The following is a 27920-nucleotide window of genomic DNA, read 5'->3' as shown; positions in this document are numbered from 1 at the left end:
AGCAGAACAGGAGGCTGCCGCCAAGCAGGGGGAAGATGCCGAAAATGGGGTCAGTGCTATCGACCGAATGGGGGGGGGGGGGGGTAGCATACTGTTTGCCGCCGCCGCCTCCCCCCCAACAAAAATTTCCACCAGCCGCCACTGCACCGGATATAATAACACCCATTAATAGGCTGCTATTTATAGCGCATAAAACTATTACATTGAAGTGGCTGCCTCCTGGGCCCCCCACACAAAGGAATGGCGACTTCAAGTTAACGATACTTTACTGAAAGAAGAACAAGTGTATCGGAATAGAGTCACAGCTAATACATTTTATAAAGTTTGGGAGCCCTGGTTAGCAGCTCCTGATTTAACCCCCTTCTCATTAGCGTCTTATAGAATATTACAATGCTAACTGGTCGAGCGAGGGACAAGATAAGGTAGTAATGAATAATCAATAGCTTGGTCTCCTATGCATAAATTTTATTATTAGCTGAGATAAGTATGCTCCTGGCCTTTCTGACATGCAAGATAGGCAATAGTATTGGTGTGTACGGGTTTAACTATAACAATTGGTATAATTATACTTTTAGTACAGCTTTTACATGCCAATATGTGCTCTTAGAGTCTTATGTACTCACTGCTAGATGCTATATCTACAAATTATTGTACGTAAGTTCTTTACAAGATTGGGAGGCTGTCTCAGGCTCCTTTCACACTTGTACGACTTGTCCTACGATTTGGGACTGCAAAGTCGCATGACAAGTAGTTCCCCATGATTTCCAATGACAACCATTCATATTAGTACTACTACAAAAAGTAGTCCCTGCACTACTTTGGTCCAACTTTGATGCGAGTTCAGGTTCATAGACCTAAAGTCTCCCTGAAATCACGGCAAAATCGCAGCAAAATCGCACGACTTTGAAGTCGCGGTAGTGTGAAAGGGGCATAATGCTATACTTTTTGATGTAAATGTGTGCAGCCATTTTTTTTTTTTATTCTTTTTTGTTTTGTCTTTTTGTCTGTTGGGTTTTGTTACCCAATGTATGTTTATACAATAAAAAAAACTTTCTTCAATAAAAATTATTGGAAAAAAAAAAAAAGGAACAGATGTAGTGTGTCCTGCCTGGCAGACTACATCGTCAATGAGTCTACCCAAGTGTGTTGCTTGGTAATATTTTCGTATGTCTGGCACGGCCAATCCCCCATGTTGTTTGCGTAATTAATGTAGTCATCTATGTAGTCGTGGATGTTTGTGGGCCCAAATGAAGTCAGTAAGCCATAATTGTGTCTGTTTGAAGTAGCTAGAAGGGATAGAAATTGGCAGAGCCTGAAATAGATATGTAAATTTGGGAAGGATACTCATTTTGAGTATCTTGCAGCAGCCAAACCATGAATGCAGTCCAGAGTGCCATGTATTTTGGAGAAATCAAACTTTTTTTTTAGAACTGGGGGAAAATTCAGGTGGAAAGTTGTAAGAGTTTAGTAGGGCTGCAACTAACGATTATTTTCGTAATCGATTAGTTGGCCGATTATTGTTTAGATTAATCGGTTAATAACCTTAAAAAAGTGGGGTGTATAATTTAGTTAATATGTAAAGTTTAAAAAAAAGGCAATTTATTCTTAAATATCTCTATGCAGTGGTAAATATAAATAACCAACTATATGGTTAGGGAGCAAAATATCTAATCCACTCTGAGAATGAGACAGAAGAGATATACTGTATATACTATTAGAGGGTGAATCCGGTAAATACCATCAGACTCAGATCAAATTTTTTTTTTTTTATTTAAAAAACAAAAAATGTCTTCCTTCGAAAAAAAATGTAATTTGAAGAATTCTAAAAATTGTTAGTCGGGTCAAATCAACGTTCATTTTCAACCACAGTGATGGGAAATTTTGGAAATAATAAAAAACTTCTTGGTCAAAGGAATTTTCAGACCGTGTATGTGGTTTTCGTTCAGAAATTACATTCATTTTAAAAACAAGTGAAATTTTCAAACAACATTCTTTCATTCAGCGAATGTACAAAGGCTTTTTTGTCTGAATTTTCTCATCTGAAAATTGATCCGTATGGCCAGCATAAGGCACACACCTATGCAGTTTGCTTTTGATCTGTTTCTGCAGTGCGTTTTGATTTTGCTGCGATTTGCATTTTTGCCTTTTTTTTGGCCAATTTGTTGTTGGGCAGATTAAAAAAACCACAAAATTGCTGAAAAAATGCATTACATGCTTTTCCGCAGCTTGAAGTATATTGAACCAAAAAAGCACCGTTTTGCATTAAAAAAGTCCCTGACCCTTTCCAAATACACAGCAGCTGAAAAAAAGCATAGATGTGAACATGTCCCATAGGAAACCATGTAAATGAACTGTAGTGCGTTTATGCAAAAAGCACAAAAACACATAGATGTGAACCAGGTCTAAGATGTTTAGTAACATAATGGGGTTAAAAAAACAAAACAAAAATGAGCCCTTTATAGTACAAATAAAAAAAAAAAAAAAAAAAGAGATAATCGCTACTGTAAGGGTTTCATTTTTTTTTACTGTAGAACTGTGAAAGTTCTACAGTAAAAAAGCTCGCTTGAAGATGTGATAGAAGAAGTTGCGGTATACCCACCCCCATGGCTTCGGAATTGGCAAAATGTATTTTCAGGTTTGATAGGCACCGAGTTGACAACTGACAATTGTCTGGTCGTGCGACACTGTACTCAAATAAGATTTATGTCCTTTTTTTCGCACAAATAGAGCTTTCTTTTGGTTGTATTTGATCACCTGAGCAGTTTTCGTTTTGTGCACTATAAACAAAAAAAGACCGGCAATTTTGAAAAAAAAAAAAAAAAAAAAAAAAAATATTTTTTACTTTCTGCTATAAAACATTTCCAATTAAAAAATGTAAAAAAAAAATCAAATTTCTTAAAAAATTTAGGCCAATATGTATTGTGCTACATATTTTTGGTAAAAAAACCCCAATAAGCGTATATTGATTGGTTTGCGCAAAAGTTATAGCGTCTACAAACTATGGGACTTTTTTGTTTTTGGGGACTAGTGACACCAATATAGTGATCAGGGCTAAAAAAAATGCACTGACACTGTATAAATGACACTGGCTGGAAGGAGCAATCAAAGAGTTCCCTAGGGGGTGCTTTCTAACTGTAGGGGGAGTGCTTTGACTACAGGAAAACAGAGGTCCATGTCTTAGCAGAAACATGATCTCAATTTTCCTTTCTGACAGAACAGCGGTCTGCCTTGTTTACATAGGCAGACCGCCGTTCTGCCTCTCTACGAATGATGGCCTGGTTCCCGGCGGTGATCGTGGCAGCAGGAGCCGCTGATTGGCTCCCACTGTGTCCAATCACAGTGGGAGCGGGGCTCCGGCGGCGTGGGTGCCGAAGACGAGAATCATGTGCAGTTATGTGATTTTTTGCGATAAAGGACCCCCCCTGCCATAGTACATATATGTGGGGCGGTCTTTAAGCAGTTAAACTGACTTCATTTACAGACCGAAGTTCATCCCAAGCAGCCAATAATGTTTATCAACAACAATGTGCAGTGCTGAAAGAGAAATAGAAAGGTACAATGTTTCTTTTTATTTCTCTTTCAGTGCTGAGCAATGTTTTGTTGATAAACATTGCCGGCTGCTTTTTTTTTTTCTGACAGCAATGCTGGATTAAGATCGCGTGGGGGGGTTGACTTGAGATCACGATCTTTTAACGATTAATCGTGCAGCTCTAAAGCACAGCAAAATACACTTTTAGCTTTGCCTTTTTAAACAGAAAATATTTATGTCCTAACTTCCAACACAAATCCAACGTCCCAAAAATGAAAAAAAAAAAAAAAAAAAAAATTTTGTATTTTTTACAGGTACTTATAGAGAGCTGTGAATTTATGCAGCGCTTTACATATATTATACATTCATATCAGTCCCTGCCCTCAAGGAGCTTACAAACTAAAGTCCCTAACTCGCATTCATACACACATACTAGGGACAATTTACCCACCAGCATGTCCTTGGAGTGTGGGAGGAAACCGGAGTACCAGTGGAAACCCACATAGGCACAGAGAGAACATGCACACCCCAGGTAGGTAGTGCTGTGGTTGGAACTCGAACTGACGACCCTAAATGGAGTAACTTTTCTTCCATGGTAGCACTGGGTCAATTATTTGAGTGCTGCCACTGAGGAGTCAAAAAATAGGAATCGTGAGTGTATGGAACTAAAGGCTTTATTAGCCAATCTGTGAAGATGCAAACAGGAAGGATAACATCACTATACGTCTTGTACCTCAAGGTGAAATACCACGTACTCATTCTTGGAAAACTTTCAACTGAAAAAGCTGGTACAACCTACCCATTTTTCTTTGGCAAATAAGCTTCCATGTCAAAGAAGACATTGTGCCTTTCTTTAATGGTACCATCCATCTGCTGGATGAGGTCAGTCTCACCAAGGCTGGCAGTGTGTTTATGCCTTGAGGGGAAGAATAAAACAAGGTTACAGATTGCTACAGAATTTCCTAGGGTCTATACAGAGAACATCAAGATAAAGAGTGAGCCTACATTAACACCAGATTTATTCCTTTTTAAAATGTCAGGAATATTTAAAGTGTTACTAAACCCACAACAGTAAAATCAATCTTTATATGCAGTAAAGCATGCTTGTTATAGGCACTGTGGAAACTAAGGGGTTAATCCTCTGCATTGTTTTAAAAGGCTGTTTGATCCTGTCCTCGCTGATCTTCCCTTCTTCCACAGTCCCCAAACCATCTCCTGATAAAAAAGAGCATTGGGGGCAAGCTGACCATGCTCAGTTTGGTGTGTATTACTAGAGAGTTTTCTTTTCTTGGGATGGTGCAAGTGAGCCGCACAGGGCCAATCAGCACTGTCCAGACAGAGGGTCAGGGGTCCTGCAGCCTCATAGGACCATCAGGGGAGAATAAAAGCTCCTCCTACAAGTTTTAACCAGACGCTGACAGAAATCACAAGACTGCTATAAACAGCTGACAAGAAAAGGTATTTAGCAGTTTATATTTACTAAAACTATTGCATTTCCATGTTCTGTGTACTGTGGGAGACCTGATATAGTGAATACAGGGTCCTGGGTTTAACAACACTTTAAGAAGCATTTTACATGCATTTTGCAATATCTTGTTCAAATAATCTTAAAGTAAAGGCAATACAGTTTAGAGATTTAAAAGCTTTGCACTGGTAATGCAAGAAAATATAGCCTGGTGTGAACAATCCTTAAAGTGATCCTGAAAATTTGAAAACTTTTAAAAGTAAAAAGGTCCTGCCTAAGATCAACCAGCATAAGATGCTGGCTTTTACTTTTATCAGACAAAAGAGCCTGTTCTACCCTTCTTAGACGAAGTTTAAAAAAGAGGTGCGGACAAAAACAAACAGTGTGATGCTCTGCCAGAGAGACAATGAGAGAATAATGAGACAATGACTGTCATACTGTATTCTATATAGCACTGAACTATCTATATTCTGTGGATGCTAGGACATTAGGCATAGAGAAAGAGGACCAACATTCACTTAACAGGAAATATAATCTACTTAAAAGCGGACCTTCAGTCATTTTTTCATCTTTCCATCTATTAAATCTTCTGCCCTTGTTGTTTTAACTTTGAATAGTAAAATATATTTTTTTCTGCCAGTAAATACCTTATACAGCCCACTTCCTCTTTCTTGTCTGGTATAAAGCCTAGGCGTATGACATCATGCACAGCTCTCTCTCTCACTCTTGAGTTTACCAGGAAGGGGGGGGGGGGGGAGTCATAAGAGGGCCAATGAGGGATGGAGGTGTGCCTCTGTGCGTCTGTGTAAATCCAGGAAGTGAATAGGCAGCAGCTTCAGCTGCCCACAGTTAAAATGATTACAGCCAGACTCAGAGAAGGGAGATTTCTACAGCATATTTGGCAAGTACAGAATCACAGTATACATAAAATAATATGCTAAGTGGTTGGAGGGAAGCTTCAGAATGACAAAGATGTTTTTATTACAAAATATGTGAGTAGACTACGGTTCATCTTTAACAGGAAATAGGAGGAAATGGGAACAATGGGTATAGACAGTAGTCATTATTAGTATATTTAATGTGCAACACTCCAAATGTATCACTACAAAAAAGTTTAATAGATAAACAAATTGGACATTGCATTTCCCACCTATTAGTAAAATACATTTAAAGGATTGCAAAAAGGTTCTGAGAGAAGCTGCAATCTTCCAGCTAGCTCTAATTGATTCTAAACAAGTACAGACTTGTGGGATTCTCCAGAGCTTACTACAGGTTAGAAGGTGAGGAAAATACATGCAAGCATAGGCCTGTGCTTAAACACCCTCAGCACTATACAACACTAGCATACTTCTGTAATAATCATAGAGAGCTTGCTAACAGTTGCCAAATTCTTTGAACTGTTTATATTTTCAGTCTTCTGCTACATCCCTATCTCCATATGGGGCTTGAGATGCAAGGCTTGAACTGAGCCATTTATAAGTATCCATGGAAATTGACAATGAACATTTGCGATGGCAGAACCATTTCTCACCAAATGAGAATTTCTAGCCTGCAATGGACCTGACAAATTCCATAATAAGAAAAAACATGTTGGGCATCTGTCTACATGACTGCATCTATAACAGACATGCAATCCCCCAGCCAAGACACATGGCTGAAAATCAGCATTGCATTATCTCTACAGAACTCTGCAAAACAACGTCCAGAAGTGAAGAAAATTTGTATGGGGGCATTGTGGTTAAATGAAGTAGCAATTGATAGAAAAGAATAATGATTAAGGCCTCAAACCATACAATATGTACATAAAAATTGATGGAAAAATATGCAGATTTGACCTGCATAGGCTTGTCCATGCCAGGTCTCTGCAAGGACACAATGAAATCCATTGTTTTCTATGTGCTCTGTTCACACTGTAACTCTGCCGTCACTTCACTTTTTTTCTGTGTGGAAATGTACATCAAATTCTCTGCAAGGACATAAAGAAAACCATAAAGAAAACAATTGTTCGCTATGTGCCCTGTTCACAGCACAATGTTGATGTCACATCAGTTAATTTTTTCTGTGCAGAAAACGGCATGCACGTTGCAGATTTTAGCACAGAAAAAAAATCTGAATTGGATACCAGTGTTGTGATGTGAACAGAGCACATAGAGAACAATTGTTTTCCTTGAGTCTATGCAGAGACAGTGCAGCAAAACTTGTGTCTCTGCACATGGTAATACAAGGTAACCATATTGTAATAAGTCATTAGCTGGTAAGAGCCAGATCTGTTGTTAGCACCAATTTCTTTATGTAAATAAATGTCACATTGCAGAGTAAAAAGAATAATTTACTTCTTCAGATTGCATTTCAAGTCCGCTAGACGCCTCTTATGCTTGCTTATGTAACCGCTGCACACGCTTTGAAGAGTGTTCAGTTCCTCCAATTTCTGTTTGTAAACTTTGTGCGTTTCCTACAATATACCAAAAAAACAAACCAAAATAGACATGTTACATAAGTATTTTTAGGTAATACAGTTTCTGCCACATTAAAATGGAAAAAAATATAGGAATCATGTGACCAGTCATAACAAATTAAGAAGACCAATTCCAATCATAGCGTTTCAAATACATCAACACGTTAATACCAGTTACAGACCTCTACTCTGATGTCTTTGGACGCAGGCTGCAGGAGTCACGGCTAATGCTTTCTATTGAAATCCATCTGCACAGATCAAGGCAGCTCATCTGAAGTGGTTTGAATGAGCCACTGCCCAGTGCATGGGATCCCGGTGTTTTGGAGTGGGCAGAACGTACAGGCTCATCATCCAGCATTGCTGATAGCAGCCTATAAACCTCTATGAGAGGCTGAAACCTGCACCGAGTGGCACAAATGTTTAAGGCAGTATGCCCCCAGAAACAAATGCCCAGAACAAGGGGCATTGTGCCTGTATCCTCCACCCACACCAAAAAGCCAGGATACCATGCACCAGAACTAAACACCAAGTGTGCATGAGTCTCAGATTATACTTAGAAGAACAGCTAAATCAATCTTTAAAAGCTATGTTCACCTACAGTATCTCACAAAAGTGAGTACACCCCTCGCATTTTTGTAAATATTTTATTATATCTTTTCATGTGACAACACTGAAGAAATGACACTTTGCTAAAAAGTAGTGAGTGTACAGCTTGCATAAAAGTGTAAATTAGCTGTCCCATCAAACTAACTCAGCACACAGCCATTAATGCCTAAACTGCTGGCAACAAAAGTGAGTACACCCACAAGTGAAAATGTCCAAATTGGGCCCAATTAGCTATTTTTCCTCCCCGATGTCATGTGACTCATTAGTGTTACAAGGTCTCAGGTGTGAATGGGGAGCAGGTGTGTTAAATTTGGTGTTATCGCTCTCACTCTCTCATACTGGTCACTGGAAGTTCAACATGGCACCCCATGGCAAAGAACTCTCTGAGGATCTGAAAAAAAGAATTGTTGCTCTACATAAAGATGGCCTAGGCTATAAGAAGATTGGCAAGACCCTGAAACTGAGCTGCAGCACTGTGGCCAAGACCATACAGTGGTTTAACAGGACAGGTTCCACTCAGAACAGGCTCCGCCATGGACGACCACAGAAGTTGAGTGCATGTGCTCGGCGTCATATCCAGAGGTTGTCTTTGGGAAATAAACGTATGAGTACTGCCAGCATTGCTGCAGAGGTTGAAGGGGTGGGGGAATCAGCCTGTCAGTGCTCAGACCATACTCCACACACTGCATCAAATTGGTCTGCATGGCTGTCGTCCCAGAAGGAAGTCTCTTCTAAAGATGATGCACAAGAAAGCAAGCAAACAGTTTGCTGAAGACAAGCAGACTAAGGACATGGATTACTGGAACCATGTCCTGTGGTCTGATGAGACCAAGATAAACTTATTTGATTCAGATGGTGTCAAGTGTGTGTGACGGCAACCAGGTGAGGAGTACAAAGACAAGTGTGTCTTGCCAACAGACAAGCATGGTGGTGGGGGTGTCATGGTCTGGGGCTGCATGAGTACTGCCAGCACTGCGGAGCTACAGTTCATTGAGGGAACCATGAATGCCAATATGTATTGTGACATACTGAAGCAGAGCATGATCCCCTCTCTTCAGGGACTGGACCGCAGGGCAGTATTCCAACATGATAATGACCCCAAACACACCTCCAGGATGACCACTGCCTTTCTAAAGAAGCTGAGCGTAAAGGTGATGGACTGGCCAAGCATGTCTCCAGAGCATCTGTGGGGCATCCTCAAAAACGTAACATCCACCAGCTCCATGATGTCGTCATGGAGGAAGGGAAGAGGACTCCAGTGGCAACCTGTGAAGCTCTGGTGAATTCCATGCCCAAGCGGGTTAAGGCAGTGCTGGATAATGGTGGTCACACAAAATATTAACACATTGGGCCCAATTTGGACATTTTCACTTAGGAGTGTACTCACTTTTGTTGCCAGCGGTTTAGACATTAATGGCTGTGTGTTGAGTGAGGGGACAGCAAATTTACACTGTTATACAAGCTGTACACTCACTACTTTACATTGTAGCAAAGTGTTATTTCTTCAGTGTTGTCACATGAAAAGATATAATAAAATACTTACAAAAATGTGAGGGGGGGAATTAATTTTATGAGATACTGTATATGCGATAACTTATGCAGTGAAAGGGCCTGATTGGGTATCAACCACTTCAGCCCCGGAAGGTTTTACCCCTTTATTGACCAGGCCATTTTTTGCGATATGGCACTGTGTTACTTTAACTGACAATTGCGCGGCCGTGTGACGCTGTACCCAAATACAATTGATGTCCTCAAATTTCTTCATTAATGTATGTAATATGTATTGTGCTACATGTTTTTGGTAAAAAAAAAAAAAAATCCCAATAAGCATATATTGATTGGTTTCCGCAAAACTTATAGCGTCTATGATTGGATATATTTTTATGGAATATTTATTTATTAGTGATTTATGGCGACGAACAGTGATTTTTAGCGGGACTGCGACATTGCGGCAGACAAATCGGAACACCTGACACTTTTTACACTTTTTTGGGGACCAGTGACACTAACAGTGATCAGTGCTAAAAAATATGCACTGTTACTGTACTGACACTGGCAGGGAAGGGAAGAGGAGGATCTGGGCTATTCTGTGCAAAATCACTGCATTGCGCAGGTAAGTATAACATGTTTTTTTTGTTTTTAAACAAGACTTTACAATCACTATAATGTATATGTCTAACAAAACATCTTTGTATAGCTTTGGGAAAGGTTAGAAGCGGTCAGGTTTTTACTGGTGTGTGTCAGTACTAAGGAGATTTTCCATCCCTTCATGCCTCAGTGACAATTTCACCAGAACAGGAAGTGAGAGGAAAGTTTTCTAACAGGACCAGAACAGCAATAAAAACATGTTTTATCATAGTGTGGAATGGCTAAAATCTCCATCAGCTTTTTATTGCTGCATGTGTCCCCACTTGAGTATTCTCGCACTTCCTGCCATGGAAGGAACAGCGATGGAGGATCTTGCCCTTACCCATGAAAAACGTTGACTGAGGTTCCACTTTAACATCGCTTCTATCAGGGGGAAAAAAAAGGCAGGACTTACACTCCGCCCCTCCAGGCTATACAACCAGACAAACAGGATTTGTGAAAGCTTACAGCCCAAACAAGAATAGGCGTTTGTATCTGATTATCATTCTTTCTACACACTGCTAATTTTTCCCTACATACATGGTGCCCAATCTGCAGCCCTTTGGCACTTAGACCCCTTTCACACTGAAGCAGTTTTCATGCATTTTAGCACTAGAAATAGCCTCTAAATAACACCTGAAAACCGCTTCCCATTAATTTCATTATGTTAGAAAAAGTCCTGTAAGCAGCATCTTTGGGGTGATTTGGGAGCTCTGTATACAGCGCTCCCAAAATGCCCCTGCCCATTGAAATGAATGGGCAGCGATTCCAAAGCACCTGAAAAGCGATTTGGAAGAGCCGCAACACGGGCGCTTTTAACCCCTTCTTCTAGCCTTATTGCACAGCCCCTTCAGACAGCAGTCTGCTTACTTGGGCCAGTAAAAATTATTCTTTAGAAGGTTCAATAGTTTTTTAATACACCATCTTAGTTTCTTTTTATAAGGATCTTGCTCAGAAAAATATTAGAAAAAGTGTTACTAAACCCCCAGTAAAATCAGTCTGTATATGCAGCAAAGCATGCTTGTTATACTCACTGTGGAACCTAAGGGATTAATCCTCCGCATTGTGTATAAAAGCTGTGTGATCCTGTCTTCTCTGATCCTCCCCTTCTTTAACTGATTCCAACCCATCATTAAATAGAACAGAGGGGGGGAGTGTGCATGTGCTCAGCACAGGGCCAATCAGCATTGTCCAGACAGAGGGTCAGGGGAGAATGAAAACTCCTCCCACAAGGTAAAAGCATTTTTTCATTTTTGGGGGGGGGGGGGGGGGGGGTTGGGGTTAAAAAAGAGCCTGTTCCTTTAAAGCATTTTATACAGCACAGTTCTTGTGCTGTGTCATTTGGCCCCCTGTAATACCTGACTGACCCTGCCTGGCTATACTCACCCCACTGTAAGCTAACTCCGATATATCAGGGCTGCTGAGCCCTGACACCAGAGTCATCCTGAGCCCTGACACCGGAGTCATCTGTACGTGCCTCCGTCATCCGCAGCCTGCTACCTGTCTCCTGTGTCCTCTTCTCCAACCTATCCCCCCTCCCCTCTCTGACTGTTAGCTTGTGACAGTGTCTTCCCCCTCAACTCCTACTGCTCAAATAACTTTCACATCTTTATACCATCCCCGCTGTGTTCTAATCCTGTGTGCGTAATTTTTTTTTTAATATATATATATATATATTTATATTCTGCTTCTCAGCTACACACGATCGGCCAGCTCTCTTTCTCCTCTCCCAAATGATGTTAGCAGGGGAATCTCGGCCCCGCCCGCTGCATCTATCAGACAGGGAGGGAAGAAAGCCAGCAGATCCTGTGATTGCTGAGAAGAGATCTGAAATGAGGTATATCAGACTTTTTTTTTTTTATAAATCACTTACACAGGGGCACACAGAATTAGAACACATAGGGGATGGTATGAAGAAGAGGTGAAAGTGGCTTAAAGGGGTTGTAAACCCTTGTGTTTTTTCACCTTAATGCATCCTACACATTAAGGTGAAAAAACACCCGGCAGTGACCGGCCCCCCAGAGCCCCCCCATTTTACTTACCTGAGCCCTGGAATTTCACACGTCGGAGACAAGCTCTTCCTCTGCCCGGGGTTCTCGACTCTTGATTGGATAGATTGATAGCAGCACAGCCATTGGCTCCCGCTGCTGTCAATCAAATCCAATGACACGGGCACCAGGGGGCGGGGCCAAGCCCAGCATTCGTGTCTATGGACGCAAATGCTGGACTCGGTAGTGCGCCCGCAAGGTAACCCCCCCCCCCCGGGAGAGCGCCTCTCCTAGGGGGTTTACCGATGCGAGGAGGAGCCACGAGAGCCGCCGAGGGACCCCAGAAGAGGATGTTCGGGGCCACTCTGTGCAAAACGAGCTGCACAGTGGAGGCAAGTATGATATGTTGGTTATAAAAAAAAAAAAAAAAAACCACAGCCTTTACAATCACTTTAACAACCACTTTAAACAGACAGTAATAGAAGTCAAAGGACTGCTCTAACTGCTGATGAGAAAAGGTATTTAGCAGTTTATAATTACTAAAACTAGAGCTGCACGATTTATCGTTAAAATTCGAGATCACAATTTTTTTCCCCCTCATGTTCTTAAAGCATTTCCCAATTCTTTTTATGCAGAGAATTCTCTGCTCAAGCTGACAGCTGTCAAAAAAAATAAAATAAAAATAAAAAATAAAAAAAAGGCAGTCCGAAAAAGCATCACAACATTCCTCAGCTTCAGAGCTTACTATAAACATCCTAACATTTTGTTCTTTAGATCAAAGGAATAAACGTTGGTCTGTAAATGAGGTCAGTTTAACCACTTAAAGACTAAACATTTTTCTGACACTTGTTGGTTTTAGGTTAAAATCATTATTTTTTTGCTAGAAAATTACTTAGAACCCCCAAACATTATATATGTGTATTTTTGATATTTTTTTTTAGCAGATATCCTAGGGAATAAAATGGTGGTTGTTACAATATTTTATGTGACACTGTATTTGCCCAGCGGTCTTTCAAACGCAATTTTTTTGGAAAAAAAAATACACTTTCATGAATTAAAAAAAAAAAAAAAAAAAAAACTAAACAGTAAAGTTAGCCCAATTTTTTTGCATAATGTGAAAATCGTGATTCTCATTTTGGCCAGAATCGTTCAGCTCTCACTAAAAACTACTGCATTTCCATGTTCTGTGAGCCATACTTTTACTGCCCCCCAACCACTACACCCTTTAAGCTGCAGAAGCACCTGCCAGTGTACACATGCTGCAGCCACAATGCCCCTGAATGATAGATTGACTTGCGTACAACCAGTCTGCCCATACATGTGTTGGATTTTGATCTATGCATAGCTGGCTTCACTGTTTCATCAGCTCATCCCTCACAGTTATTACCTTCTGTACTACTTGCCCCTGCCTACTAGATAGTAAGCTCTTATGAGCAGGGCCCTCTTAACCCTCTTGCATTGTATTCTAAATATACAGTCTCCCTTTATATTGTAAAGCACTGCACAAACTGTGGGTGCTATATAAATTCTGCATAATAATAATAATAATAATGTTATTTTCAATGTGAGGGAAATTCTAAATCTTGGATTTCCCCTCGCTTTCATATCCAGTGACACTGGTGATCAGGAAACTTTGAAAGGATAAATCTCTCTAGCAGAAGCACAGGCAATAAAAAAAAAAAAAAAGTGGCTCTAACCCCTCACCACCACCCAGGACCCTGCATTCACTATATATGGTCCCCAGAACATGGTATATGGTCCGGTACACAGAACATGGAAATGAAAATATTTAAAGTAAATATAAACCGTTAAATACCTTTTCTCATCAGCAGTGTATAGCAGCCTTATGACTTCTATATGTGTCTGGTTAAAGCTGGTAGGAGTAGTTTTAATTCCACTCTGACTGTCCTATGAGGCTGCAGGACCCCTGGCCCTCTGTCTGGACAGTGCTGATTGGCCCTGCTATGATCACATGCACCCTTTCAAGAGAAAAAAAAAAAAAAAACCTCTAGCAATACACACCAAACTAAGCATGTGCACTCCAAATGCTGAAAATGCTGTATCTTATCAAGAGATGGATTGGGGACAGTGGAAGAAGGGGAAGATCAGAGAGGGCAGTCTTTTTGCACAAAGGTTTAATCCCTTACACTGTGCGTATAACAAGCATGCTTTTCTGCATTGACAGACTGATTTTACTGTTGTGGGTTTAGGGTTCAGCTTGCTAAATTGCTAGATCTAAATGTAGGAAAAACAAAACAAAAAAACAAACAAACATGTAAAATGAAACAAACAAGATGTGCTTTAACTGCAGACTTTCAGCTTTAATTTGAGGGTATTTAAATCAAAATCCAGTGAACGGTGTAGGAATTACAACAGTTTGTATATGTGCCTCCCACTTTTTAAGGGACCAAAAGTAATGGGACAGATTAACAATCATCCATCAAATTTTCACTTTTAATACTTGGTTGCAAATCCTTTGCAGTCAGTTACAGCCTGAAGTCTGGAACGCATAGACATCACCAGACGCTGGGTTTCATTCCTGGTGATGCTCTGCCAGGCCTCTACTGCAACTGTCTTCAGTTCCTGCTTGTTCTGGGGGCATTTTCCCTTCAGTTTTGTCTTCAGCAAGTGAAATGCATGCTCACTCGGATTCAGGTCAGGTGATTGACTTGGCCATTGCAAAACATTCCACTTCTTTCCCAGTATGCTTCGGGTCATTGTCCATCTGCACTGTGAAGCGCCGTCCAATTAGTTCTGAAGCATTTTGCTGAATATGAGCAGATAATATTGCCCGAAACACTACAGAATTCATCCTGCTGCTTTTGTCAGCAGTCACATCATCAATAAATACAAGAGAACCAGTTCCATTGGCAGCTATACATACCCACGCCATGACCCTACCACCACCATGCTTCACTGAGGTGGTATGCTTTGGATCATGAGCAGTTCCTTTCCTTCTCCATGCTCTTCTCTTCCCATCACTCTGGTACAAGTTGATCTTGGTCTCATCTGTCCATAGGATGTTGTTCCAGAACTGTGAAGGCTTTTTTAGATGTTGTTTGGCAAACTCTAATCTGGCCTTCCTGTTTTTGAGGCTCACCAATGGTTTACATCTTGTGGTGAACCCTCTGTATTCACTCTGGTGAAGTCTTCTCTTGATTCTTAACTTTGACACACATACATCTACCTCCTGGAGAGTGTTCTTGATCTGGCCAACTGTTGTTTAGGGTGTTTACTTCACCAGGGAAAGAATTCTTCGGTCATCTACCACAGTTGTTTTCCACGGTCTTCTGGGTCCTTTGGTGTTGCTGAGCTCACCGGTGCGTTCTTTGTTTTTAAGGATGTTCCAAACAGTTGATTTGGCCACACCTAATGTTTTTGCTATCTCTCTCATGGGTTTTTTTTTTTTGTTTTTTCAGCCTAATGATGGCTTGCTTCACTGATAGTGACAGCTCTTTGGATCTCATATTCAGAGTTGACAGCAACAGATTCCAAACGCAAATAGCACACTTGAAATTAACTCTGGATCTTTTCTCTGCTCCTTGTAAATGGGATAATGAGGGAATAACACACACCTGGCCATGGAACAGCTGAGCAGCCAGTTGTCCCAATACTTTTGGTCCCTTAAAAAGTGTGAGGCACATATACAAACTGTTGTAATTCCCACACCGTTCACCTGATTTGAATGTAAATACCCTCAAATTAAAGCTGAAAGTCTGCAGTTAAAGCACATCTTGTTTGTTTCATTTCAAATCCATTGTGGTGGTGTAGAGAGCCAAAAAGATTAGAACTGTGTCGATGTCCCAATATTTATGGACCTGACTGTATATATACATACACACATATATACATTAAAAAAAAGCAGATTTCTACCCGTCTGACAGCTCCAGTGGGGTGGGGCTGAGTACTCCCACTGACGTCAGCTTGGGAGGATGAGGGGGGAGGTTGTAGAGGAGGAGAGAGCCAAGGAGTCACGTGAGCACCGGGAGGCGCTGTAAAAACCAGGTAGAAATATGCTTTACTTTTTTTTTTTTAAATAAAGCACAGGCACTAGGACACAGGTTCTTATCTAACAGAGGGGATGGTTTTAGAGCAGTGGGGAGGGGAGCAGAGCGGCGCTGGTACCAGCTGACAGGCAGGGAGAGGAGAGGGACAGAGGGAGGCACAGAAGAGCTGCAGATAGCAGCGGATGACGAAGGCACGTAAAATGACCACGGTGCCAGTGCTCAGCAGCCATGATATACCGTGGTCAGTTTACAGGGAGGAGGGGAGAACCCGACAGGTATTTCAGGTGATACAGTGGGCCAAATTACACAGCACAAGTACCATGCTGTATAACATGCGTTAAAGGGAACAGGATCTATTTTTTTTTTTTTTTAGGGTAACAAACACTAAACTTTCTTAGTAAGTTAAATCAGGTTGAACAGGCAGGATCAGACAGATATCGTACAAAATAGAAAGGGACAATTGACATGGCAAAAGCACTGTGCTAAATCTCGTGCTTTAAAGGGACAGGACCTTTTTTTTTTCTTTTTATGGTTGCAACCACTTTAAGTCCAAAGACAAAAAATAAAAACAAAAAACAAAAAATAAAAACCCTAAAATAAAAGCCCATTCCTCTACACAGGTAGCACCGATGGTACAATAGAAGCAAATGTACATACTTCAAATACTTCACATGTACTTTCCCTTGCAACGATATGTGTTTTGACAGTACCTGTATACAATATAGACCCATTGCCAAAATATTGGAATGTCCTATGCTGACTTAAAGCACTGCTCCACCTAAGCTGAATACAGGGCTATCCAGGTACAGCTAGTAAAAACACAGACAAAGGTGTACATTAACTGCAGGAAAATACCATATACTGCAACTTATCAAAATGTCTAAAATATATTAACCTGTGTTAATCCATGGCAAAATTATCTAGAGTCCATTCACTGACATGCTTTGTGGTGTGTGAACGTGCATTGAGCTGTATTGGACTATTGTTCCCATATAAAGAAATAAAACTAACTTTTTTTTATTTTATTTTTTATGAGCAGCAAAGTGCACTGAAATGCAAAGATAGTGTTGATCTATATGCAGTTTATATCCCATGTCAGTGTCATATTTGCCAACAGGGAACAATCCAAAGATGCAGTATGCCTGCAGTGCTACCTGTGCATTATCATAATAACCTGCAACATGAATGAAAGTTTCTTGTGCTTAGCAATTACACCAACTACCAATTTTATCTGCTCAGGCTTGTACAACTTGTTTTGTAAGTAAATGATGAAAGGGTACTTTTGAAGAGTATAAACGAAGGCTGGATATTGACTGCTACGACTATAAAGTCCACAATAAAAAATCTAGCATTATGCAGAGGAGTCCATGGTTTGATTTCTAACAGAGTACAGAAGAGTTCATGGTAAGATTTCTAATAGAGAACAGAGGAGTTCATGGTAGGATTTCCAATAGAGTACAGGAGTTCATGGTAAGATTTCTAATAGAGAACAGAGGAGCCCAATAGTAAGATTTCTAATTGAGAACAGAGGAATTTGTGGTAAGTAGGGGTGTGGAAAATAACAGGCGCATCGATGCATCGCGATTCAGCCTTGCTCGATTCTGCATCGATGCAGAGATCAGCTGAATTACGATGTGCGCTGATGTCAATGCAGCTCCTCCCCCTTGTCACATTCATCTTAGCAAACACTCAAACCCAGCCACCTACGTGCTGCCACCTTCCATTGATCCCCTTCACTCTCCCCTCATCATCCCACCCCCTCAGCCTCCAACAGAAAGTGACCCTAAGCAGCGTCATTGTGACAGAATGAGGCCGTGAGGAGCCACGCTGTGTGCACGTTGGCGGGGACATGGAGTGCCGGGGCTTGGGGTGGCTGGAGCTGTCCGTGCCGGAGCGGCTGCTGATAAGAGTGGCGGCGGCCGGCTTGTGGAGCACGGTGCTCCGAGGAGGAGAGTGGAGCCATCAGTGCTTTTGGTCCCGGAAGGGTTTGGGGCGGCCGCGGTGTATCCAGTCAGAGACGTGACGGAGGAGGATGAGGCAGAGCCGGAGAAGTGAGGTAAAGCCAGGTGAGGGGGCAGCGGGGAGGACACTGAGGGGACTGTACGTGGTAAGGGAGGTGCCAGACTGTCCTATCCAAGCTGACCAATACCCCACCACCACCACGAACCTGTCACCATATAATACTGTTTCATTACCATAGTGCTCCCCTGCCCAGTGTCACCAAGGACCAATTCCCATCCTTCTCGACCAGCATCACATAGTCCTCTGCTCTTCCCCCGCCCCCCCACCTCTACACAGCAGGCATGCAGGGCAATAAAACAAAAAAATGGTATGCAGTGCTTTGCGGTGTTACATTTACAAAAGAGTCTTATTAAGTAGTGAACAAATATAGTCCTGAAATTATAATATGGAATTACTTTGAATACACAAAAAGATTTTTTAATCAGATCATATATTATATATATATATATATATATATATATATATATATATATTTCAGGACTATATTTGTTCACTGCTTAATAAGAATCTTTTGTACATTTATCAGCGCAAAGCACTGCACACCATTTTGTTTTATGGTCTATTAAAGGTTGTATATTCACTGTGTGCTAGCTGCCAACAAATCATACAGCACCCACTTCATTTTGTTTTTAATGCAGATATGACAGCATGTTCCCTAGCTGGCTGTCAAACTGCCCAATGTCCTCCACAGCCCCTTCCTCCCCCCGCAGGTTCACCGTCTCTCACCCAATACCCCCCCCCACACCTTTATATATGTCTCAAACTACTCCTGATCACTAACCCCAGATCACCCAAACATCAGACGGACATGGCTCCTAGCTAGGGCTGGGAGATTTTCTTAAAGTTTGTTTTTTTTTTTTTTTTTTTGATTCTCTTAAAAAAAAAAACTCGATTCACATCGAGTTTTCTTTTTTCTTTGGAAACCGCACCGGTCCTGAGGCGCTGCGGGCATGAGCTTTTAGGCGAGGCCGCGGCTTCGGCCTAGTCCACGGCGTCCGGCCTCGTGGACACGGCTTCACCTAAAAACTCCTTGCCCGCAGCGCCTCAGGACCGACGCAGTGAAAAAAAAAAAAAAATCGATTTGCTTAAATTTTGAATCGATTTGACCTCTCAACTCGATTCAAGATTTAAATCGATTTTTTCCCCAGCCCTACTCCCAGCCCATTCCTCTTCCACCTCCCCATTCAAACCAATGGCCATCGCATAGCCCTCAACCTCCTTACCTCCATTCACGGTCTCCAACCCCCACCCCACGCAGCCCTGAACAATCTGAGGACCCACCTATTCTTATCTCTGGACCGACCCTTCCATGCTCCAGTTCCTATCACCCCCCCCAGACTCCGCCAGCAAATAATATTCCAGCCTTCCATTCCTATCCTCAGATTCTTCCATCCTTTCATTATCATTCATTGATTCCTATTTCCCTATCCCCAGACTCTTCCATTCTCTCCATGGATTTCACCATCTTTCAATTCTTGTCCCTTGACCCGTCCATCCTTCAGTTCTATCCCCAGACTCTTCCATCTATTAGTTCTTATCTGCAGACTCCTCCATCCTTCCTTTCATATTCATGGATTCCTCCTTCCCTATCTCCAGACTCCTCCATCTTTCCAATCGTGATGCATCACGGAATCGAATCGTTGACATGATAATCGGAATTGAATAGTGAAACCACTGAAGATGCGCACCTCTAATGGTAAGATTTCTAATAGAGTCCATGATAGGATCTTTAACGGAGTACAGAGGAGTCCATGGTAAGATTTCAAAGGCTCCATGCACACTGGCTTAACCTCTTCCCGCCCACCGGCCGTCAAATGACGGCTGGGCGGAGCGGCTGACGTTCTAGGTGGACGTCATATGACAGTCCTCCAGAACGACCGCTCTAATGCGCCCCAGGGGTGTGCGGTGATCGGGGCCGTACCGTGTTGCTAGGACATGGCGCGACCCCGATCCGTGTAAAGACCCGCGGCCGCGGCTCTTTAACCATCTGATAGGCTGTGTCCAATCACAGCCGGTCACATGTAAACACGGAGATGCTGGTAATCGGAGCTCCTTGACTCACACTGACAGAGTGTGAGGAGAGGAGAGCTGATCAGCGGCATCTCCTCACAGAGGACATCTAGGGATGTAATAAGGGCGCTGATCATCAGTGCCCCGATTACAATTAAATGCCAGCAATCAGTGTCCACAAGTGCCAGCAATCAGTGGTGCCCATCACTGGTGCCCACCAGTGCCGCCCATCAGTGCCCATAAGTGCGGCATATTCGTGCCTCCTCATAAGTGCCCATAAGTGCCACCTCATCTGCGCCCATCAGTGAAGGAGAAAAAATTACTTAGTTTCTGTCAGTAAATTTTGTAAAATAAGAAAAACTTTTTATTTTTTCAAAATTTTTGGTCTTTTTTTTTTTTTTTTAGGAAAAGATAAAAACCCAGGAGTGATCAAATACCACCAAAAGAAAGCTCTATTTGTGTGAATAAAATGATAAAAATGTCACATGGTTACAGTGTAGCAAGACCGCGCAATTGTCATTCAAAATGTGACAGTGCTGAAAGCTGAAAAATGGCCTGGGCAGGAAGGATGTGTATTGAGGTGGTTAAAAGTCGCTGCTTCTACAGGAGTTTTGTGTTCTGCGTGTAGAAGCAGCTCAATGTTATCCTATGTGTCCATGCACTTTAGGACAATTACAGGCATATTTTAAGCTCAACATTCAGAGGCAAAAATTAAAAAAAACCCTCTGGTTTGCGTTTATGATTGGAGTTTTCTGGCAGAAAAAACGCAAAACTCTCCTAAAAAATGCTCTATATGGACATTTTTTTTTCTGTCAGAGTCTTTTTTTAAGCCCAGTGTGTATGGAGCCTAAGAGTACAGGAGAGTCCATGGCAAGGTTTCTAATAAAATCTACCATAATACAGAAGGTTACATAGTAATAAGATCTAACATTGTACATAAGAATTCAACTGCTGTACAAGACAGCCCAAATAATTATTCTACCAAAGAGTCGATAGTATTAAGGCCCCTTTCACACTGAGGAGCTTCTAAACTGCCAGTAAAACGCTGCACGCTTTTGAAGAACTTTCCATTCATTTCAATGGAGAGGGGCGTTTTTTCACCGCCCTGCCAGTGCACTGCCCCCAAAGTGTTTTTTTTTTTTGTGAGCTTTTCAGGCACTTTTTTTTTAGCGTGAAAAGGGGTCTTAATCAAGAATTGTATAAAAAAAATTATCATTGTACAGGAGAGTCTGTAGTAAGATTGCACAGGGAAGTCCATGGTTACATCTCTACCACTATAAAGGGGAAGTCCGTTGTCAGAAATATAATATATATATATATATATATATATATATATATATATATATATATATCTTTGTAGTGTAGTGTCTGTGATATGACTGCAGAGGAGAGTCCTTGGTAAGAATTCTAGTATAGGTCTACTGGAGTCTGTAATAGGGCCTCATTCACACTAGCACCGTTAAACCTACAATTACATACATTCACAGGACATTTCTAAATGTATATAAAATGCATGTAATTATTTTTCCCAGTGGTGCCATTTACACGGTGCATTTAATTGTATTTAGTTAGTCAGTTTAGCTGTGTTTAGGCCTGGTTCACACTAGTGAGATGAGTTGTAAATGTGGTTTATGCAGTGCAGGTGTTTTTATTTTGATGCGACTTCAGCGCTATCCGTTTTTGGATGCAATTTTTTGACTTGGAACTTCCTGCAAACTACTACCACTACAACTGAAGGGAGTACGATAGTTGAGAGGGGAAAAAAGGCAACAAAAATCGCATCTAAAAACACATGTAAATGTGTTTATGTCTCCTTTAACCACTTGCCGACAGCTGCATACCAATATACATCGGCACAGTGGCAGCGGTGGGCAAATGGGCGTACCTGTACGTCCCCTTTAAGAGCCGGGGATAGCCAGCGCGCGCACACCCGCCGCGCACAGCGTGACTGTGCCCGGGTCTCCCGGCGAACTCGATGTCCACCGGCGATCGTGTCACGGAGCCTCTGAATGGGGAAGTGCCTATGTAAACAAGGCACGTCCCCATTCTGGCTTGTGTCATGACAGAGATCACCGCTCCTTGTCATGTGACTTAAAGCCCATCCGCTCCAAAGTTAGAATCACTCCCTAGGACACACTTAACCCCTTCATCGCCTCCTAGTGGTTAACCCCTTCACTGCCAGTGTCATTTACACAGTAATCAGTGCATTTGTATAGCACTGATCACTGTATAAATGACAATGGTCCCAAAAGAGTGTCAAAAGTGTCCGACGTGTCCGCCATAATGTTGCAGTCCTGATAAAAATCACAGATCGCCGCTATTTCTAATAAAAAAAAAAATTGTAGAAATAAAAATGCCATAAAACTATCCCCCATTTTGTAGACGCTATAACTTTTGCGCAAACCAGTCAATATACGCTTATTGTGATTTTTTTTTCAAAAATATGTAGAAGAATACATATTGGCCTAAACTGAGGGAAAAAAAATGTTTGTTTGTTTTTTTTACATATTTTTGGGGAATATTTATTATAGCAAAAAATAATGTGTATTTTTCAAAATTGTCGCTCTTTTTTTGTTTATAGCACAAAAAATAAAAAACGCAGAGGTGATCAAATACCACCAAAAGAAAGCTCTATTTGTGGGGAAAAAAAAGGATGTTTTTTGTTTGGGTGCAACATTGCACGACTGCGCAATTGTCAGTTAAAGCGACGCAGTGCGAATCGCAAAAAGTGCACGACTGCGCAATTGTCAGTTAAAGCGACGCAGTGCCGAATCGCAAAAAGTGCTCTGGTCAGGAAGGGGGTAAAATCTTCCAGGGCTGAAGCGATTCAAGTCTATTGGACACAAAATCGCACTGCATCACACTAAAATCGATCAGGACCCTTTCCCAAACAGTGCTGTTGCATTGATGTGAACAGGCACCATTGCATACAATGCTATTTCCATCGTCATGCGATTCTGTGTGACTGAAGTCGTATCAGAAATTGCACTAGTGTGAGTGGAGACTTTGAGAAAATAGAATCCAACAGGATTCAATTAGATGCTCTAAACACAAGCATATGTAGATAAAACCTGCTTTAAAGCAGGGATATCTAAATGCAGGAAAAGGTGACCCGGGAAACATAAAAGCTTATACTTCCAAGATGACTTCAATGTTTACAATAGCTAAATGCGGGACTGCTGGTGTGAAGGGTGAATAGAAGAGCCATGATACAAAATGAATTGCACAGGACAGCAGAGCTGCACTATTCTGGCTAAAATGAGAATCAAGATTTTTTTGCTTAGAATAAAGATCACGATTCTCAAGGTGTAACATCATCCTTCACATTATCCCAAAAAATTGTGCTAACTTTACTGTTTAGTTTTTTTTTTTTAATTCCTTTGATCTAAGAACGAAATGTTACAAGGTTTATAGTTATCTACCAGCACAATGTCACTTGGCAGACTACCCGTTTTTTTGACAGCTGAGTGAGCAGAGAACTCTCTACACTTGTTTCATAAATGAATCGGGAAATTCTGCATAGAGATCGGGGGGGGGGGGGGGGGGTTAAATTGAGATCACAATTTAACGATTAATCGTGCAGCTCTACAGGACAGTCGGTGATAAGACCGCGGTACAGTATATTTTATATCATTGTACAGAAGAGTCAGTAATAAGATTGATCAAAAAAGATAATGGTAAAAACACCAATGCACAGAGAAAGACTGTGATACAGTGCCTTGAAAAAGTATTCATACCCCTTAAAATTTTCCACATTTTGTCATATTACAACCAAAAATAAAAATGTATTTTATTGGGATTTTATGTGATAAACCAACACAAAGTGGCACATAAAATTGTGAAGTGGAAGGAAAACAATCAATTAGCTCTGGCTGTATGTTTAGGGTCATTATCCTGCTGGAAGGTGAACCTCCGCCCCAGTCCCAAGTCTTTTGCAGACTCTAACAGGTTTTCTTTTAAGATCATCACCATCTTCCCCATCAACTCTGACCAGCTTCCCTGTCCCTGCTGAAGAAAAGCATCCCCACAACATGATGCTGCCACCACCATGTTTCACAGTGGGGATGGTGTGCAGTGTTAGTTTTCCGCCACACAAAGCGTTTTGCTTTTAGGCCAGAAAGTTCAATTTTGGTCTCATCTGACCACAGCACCTAGCCCTGCTTTAAACTCCTCCACAACTTTATCCCTGACCTGTCTGGGGTGCGTGCCTTGGCCTCCGTGATGCTGTTTGTTTACTAAGGTTCTCTAACAAACCTCTGAGAGCTTCACAGAACAGCTGTATTTATACAGAGATTAAATTATTCTCTCTATTTACTAATCAGGTAACTTCTGAAGGCAAATCATTTCCACTATATTTTAGTTAGGGGTATCAGAGTAAAGGGGGCTGAATACAAATGCACACCACACTTTTCAGATATATAAAAAAAAAAAAATTGAGAACCATTTATCATTTTCCTTCCACTAATTAAATACATTTATGTTTTTGGTTGTAACATGACAAAATGTGGAAAAATGTCAAGGGGTGTGAATACTTTTTCAAGCCACTGTATATTATATCATTGTACAGAACAGTCAGCGATACGATTGTAGAGGAGAGTCCATGGTATATTATATCATTGACTGTCTTGTACAATGATATAATAGACCATGGACTCTCCTCTACAGTCTTAATGTACATGGCAGTCAGTGATAAGACTAGAGGAGAGTCCATGGTACCATGGTATATAGATATCTCATTGTAAAAGTACAGTCAGTGAAAAGACTGTTAGGCTGGCCATAGATGGATTGAAATTTGAATTTCATCAGTGTTATAAGACTGTCTAATGCTGCGCAAGACAGCCCCCCCCCGGTCTGACGCTGCGCAGGACAGCCCCCCGGTGGTCTGACGCTGCGCAGGGCGGCCCCCCGGTGGTCTGACGCTGCGCAGGACGGCCCATGTGTTTCTGCACAGGACGGCTCCCCGGTGGTCTGACACTGCGCAGGACAGCCCGTGTGACGCTGCGCAGCACGGCCCCCCCGTTAGTGTGACAATGCGCAGTAGGGCCCCCCGGTGGCCTGACGCTGAGCAGGGCGGCCCCCCCCGGTGGCCTGACGCTGAGCAGGGCGGCCCCCCCGGTGGCCTGACGCTGAGCAGGGCGGCCCCCCCGGTGGCCTGACGCTGAGCAGGACGGCCCCCCCGGTGGCCTGACGCTGAGCAGGACGGCCCCCCCCGGTGGCCTGACGCTGAGCAGGACGGCCCCCCCCCCGGTGGCCTGACGCTGAGCAGGACGGCCCCCCCGGTGGCCTGACGCTGAGCAGGACGGCCCCCCCCCCCGGTGGCCTGACGCTGCTCAGAACGGCCCCCCCAGTGGCCTGACGCTGCGCAGGATGGCCCATGTGACGCTGCGCAGGACGGCCCCCCCCGGTGGTCTGATGCTGCGCAGGATGGCCCATTTGATGCTGTGCAGGACAGCCCCCCCGGTGGCCTGACGCTGCGCAGGATGGCCCCCCTGGTGCCCTATGACGCTGCGCAGGATGGCCCCCCCCGGTGGTCTATGACGCTGCGCAGGACAGCCCGTGTGACGCTGCACAGCACGGCCCCCCGTTAGTGTGACGATGCACAGGGCGGCCCCCCGATGGTCTGACTCTGTGCAGGACGGCCTATGTGGCGCTGCGTAGGACGGCCCCCGGGCGTCTGACGCTGCGCAGAACGGGGGCCCCCCGGGCGTCTGACGCTGCGCAGAACGGGGGCCCCCCGGGCGTCTGATGCTGCGCAGAACGGGGGCCCCCCGGGCGTCTGATGCTGCGCAGAACGGGGGCCCCCCGGGCGTCTGACGCTGCGCAGAACGGGGGCCCCCCGGGCGTCTGACGCTGCGCAGAACGGGGGCCCCCCGGGCGTCTGACGCTGCGTAGAACGGGGGCCCCCCGGGCGTCTGACGCTGCGTAGAACGGGGCCCCCCCGGGCGTCTGACGCTGCGCAGAACGGGGCCCCCCCCGGGCGTCTGACGCTGCGCAGAACGGGCCCCCCCCGGGCGTCTGACGCTGCGCAGAACGGGGGCCCCCCGGGCGTCTGACGCTGCGCAGAACGGGGGCCCCCCGGACGTCTGACGCTGCGCAGAACGGGGGCCCCCCGGGCGTCTGACGCTGCGCAGAACGGGGGCCCCCCGGGCGTCTGACGCTGCGCAGAACGGGGCCCCCCCGGGCGTCTGACGCTGCGCAGAACGGGGCCCCCCCGGATGTCTGACGCTGCGCAGGACAGGCCCCCCCGTGGTGTGATGGTGCACAGGACAGTCTATGGCTCAGCAGACATACAGTACAGGATCTCCTGCTCTATAGACTGTAAGACCAGGATCCTCCAACAAGCAGCACCAAGCTGAAGGACTGACAACGTATACAGTACATGAAATGATGAAAGCAGTGAGAACAGAATGAGATCTCCCAGCTTCCTCCTCATACACACAACATAGAAGACAATGGAGCTTCATCCCCGGGCTCCCCTTCCATTATTCAGCACGGACCCCCACTGAGGAGAGCTCAGCTCCTATAGCAGGCGTGCATTTCTACGTGAACTAAACCAACTCGTAGCACAGCTCCGTCCCCAGGCTCTTCCTTACCTGAAGCTGCTTGAATTCCTTCTCCAATTCCTCCCATTCTTCCTGACACTTGTGCAAGGACATGTTGGGAGACCAAAGCTTCCCCGGCCTCTGCAGCCACGCTCACACCTGACGTCACCTCCCCAACTCCAGGAGCCAAGCCACCGTCCAGACAGCGAGGCGGAGTCAGCGCATGCGCACTGGCCTCATCTGCCAGATCTGCGGCTGGTCGATGGGAGACAGAAGCTAAAGCTTGGAGTTCTTTGTAATCCCCAGACTGCGGAAAATGCCCTGTGCAAGGGAATGGAAGTAATCCTGGACTGTTTAGTCCATTGTATGCTCTATGGCTGCAAAACTCTCTGCAACTATGCAGTTTAGGAAGCTAGAGCTCATGATTTGCATGCTAGGTCAGTTCCTAAATATATGCAAACCTACTTCCAAAAATTGGGATGCAGTGTAAAATCTACTTTAAACAGAATGCAATGATTTGCAAATCCTATGTTTTATTCACAATAGAAAACAGAAACATTAAATGTTTAACCACTTCAGCCCCGGAAGGATTTACCCCCTTCCTGACCAGAGCACTTTTTACAATTTGGCACTGTGTCGCTTTAACTGCTAATTGCGCGGTCATGCAATGCTGTACCCAAACGAAATTTGCGTCCTTTTCTTCCCACAAATAGAGCTTTCTTTTGATGGTATTTGATCACCTCTGCGGTTTTTATTTTTTTGCGCTATAAATGGAAACAGACCGAACATTTTGAAAAAAAATGATATTTTCTACTTTTTGTTATAAAAAAATCCAATAAACTCAATTTTAGTCATACATTTAGGACAACATGTATTCGGCCACATGTCTTTGGTAAAAAAAAAGTCAATAAGCGTATATTTATTGGTTTGCGCAAAAGTTATAGCGTCTACAAACTAGGGTACATTTTCTGGAATTTACACAGCTTTTAGTTTATGACTGCCTATGTCATTTCTTGAGGTACTAAAATGGCAGGGCAGTACAAAACCCCCACAAATGACCCCATTTTGGAAAGTAGACACCCCAAGGAAATTGCTGAGAGGCATGTTGAGCCCATTGAATATTATTTTTTTTTGTCCCAAGTGATTGAATAATGACAAAAAAGAAAAAA

General features: G+C 43.1%; 1 protein-coding gene across 1 annotated transcript in view; it reads right to left on the bottom strand.

Annotated features, from left to right (window-relative positions):
* TMEM120B (transmembrane protein 120B) overlaps window positions 1–26994 on the bottom strand; it is an 87358-nt gene extending 60364 nt beyond the window's left edge. The window contains exons 1-3 of the mRNA XM_073626719.1: window positions 26803–26994; window positions 7328–7446; window positions 4329–4445 (exon numbers count right to left, since the gene is read on the bottom strand). Coding sequence (XP_073482820.1) covers window positions 4329–4445; window positions 7328–7446; window positions 26803–26865 — 299 coding nt within the window. The 5' untranslated portion in view covers window positions 26866–26994. The remainder of the gene's footprint in view (window positions 1–4328; window positions 4446–7327; window positions 7447–26802) is intronic.
* Window positions 26995–27920: the final 926 nt, after the last annotated feature.

This window comes from Aquarana catesbeiana, linkage group LG01 (genome assembly GCF_042186555.1).
Source record: "Aquarana catesbeiana isolate 2022-GZ linkage group LG01, ASM4218655v1, whole genome shotgun sequence".
Taxonomy (NCBI): Eukaryota; Metazoa; Chordata; class Amphibia; order Anura; family Ranidae; genus Aquarana; species Aquarana catesbeiana.
This window is presented reverse-complemented; position numbering and strand designations above follow the sequence as displayed.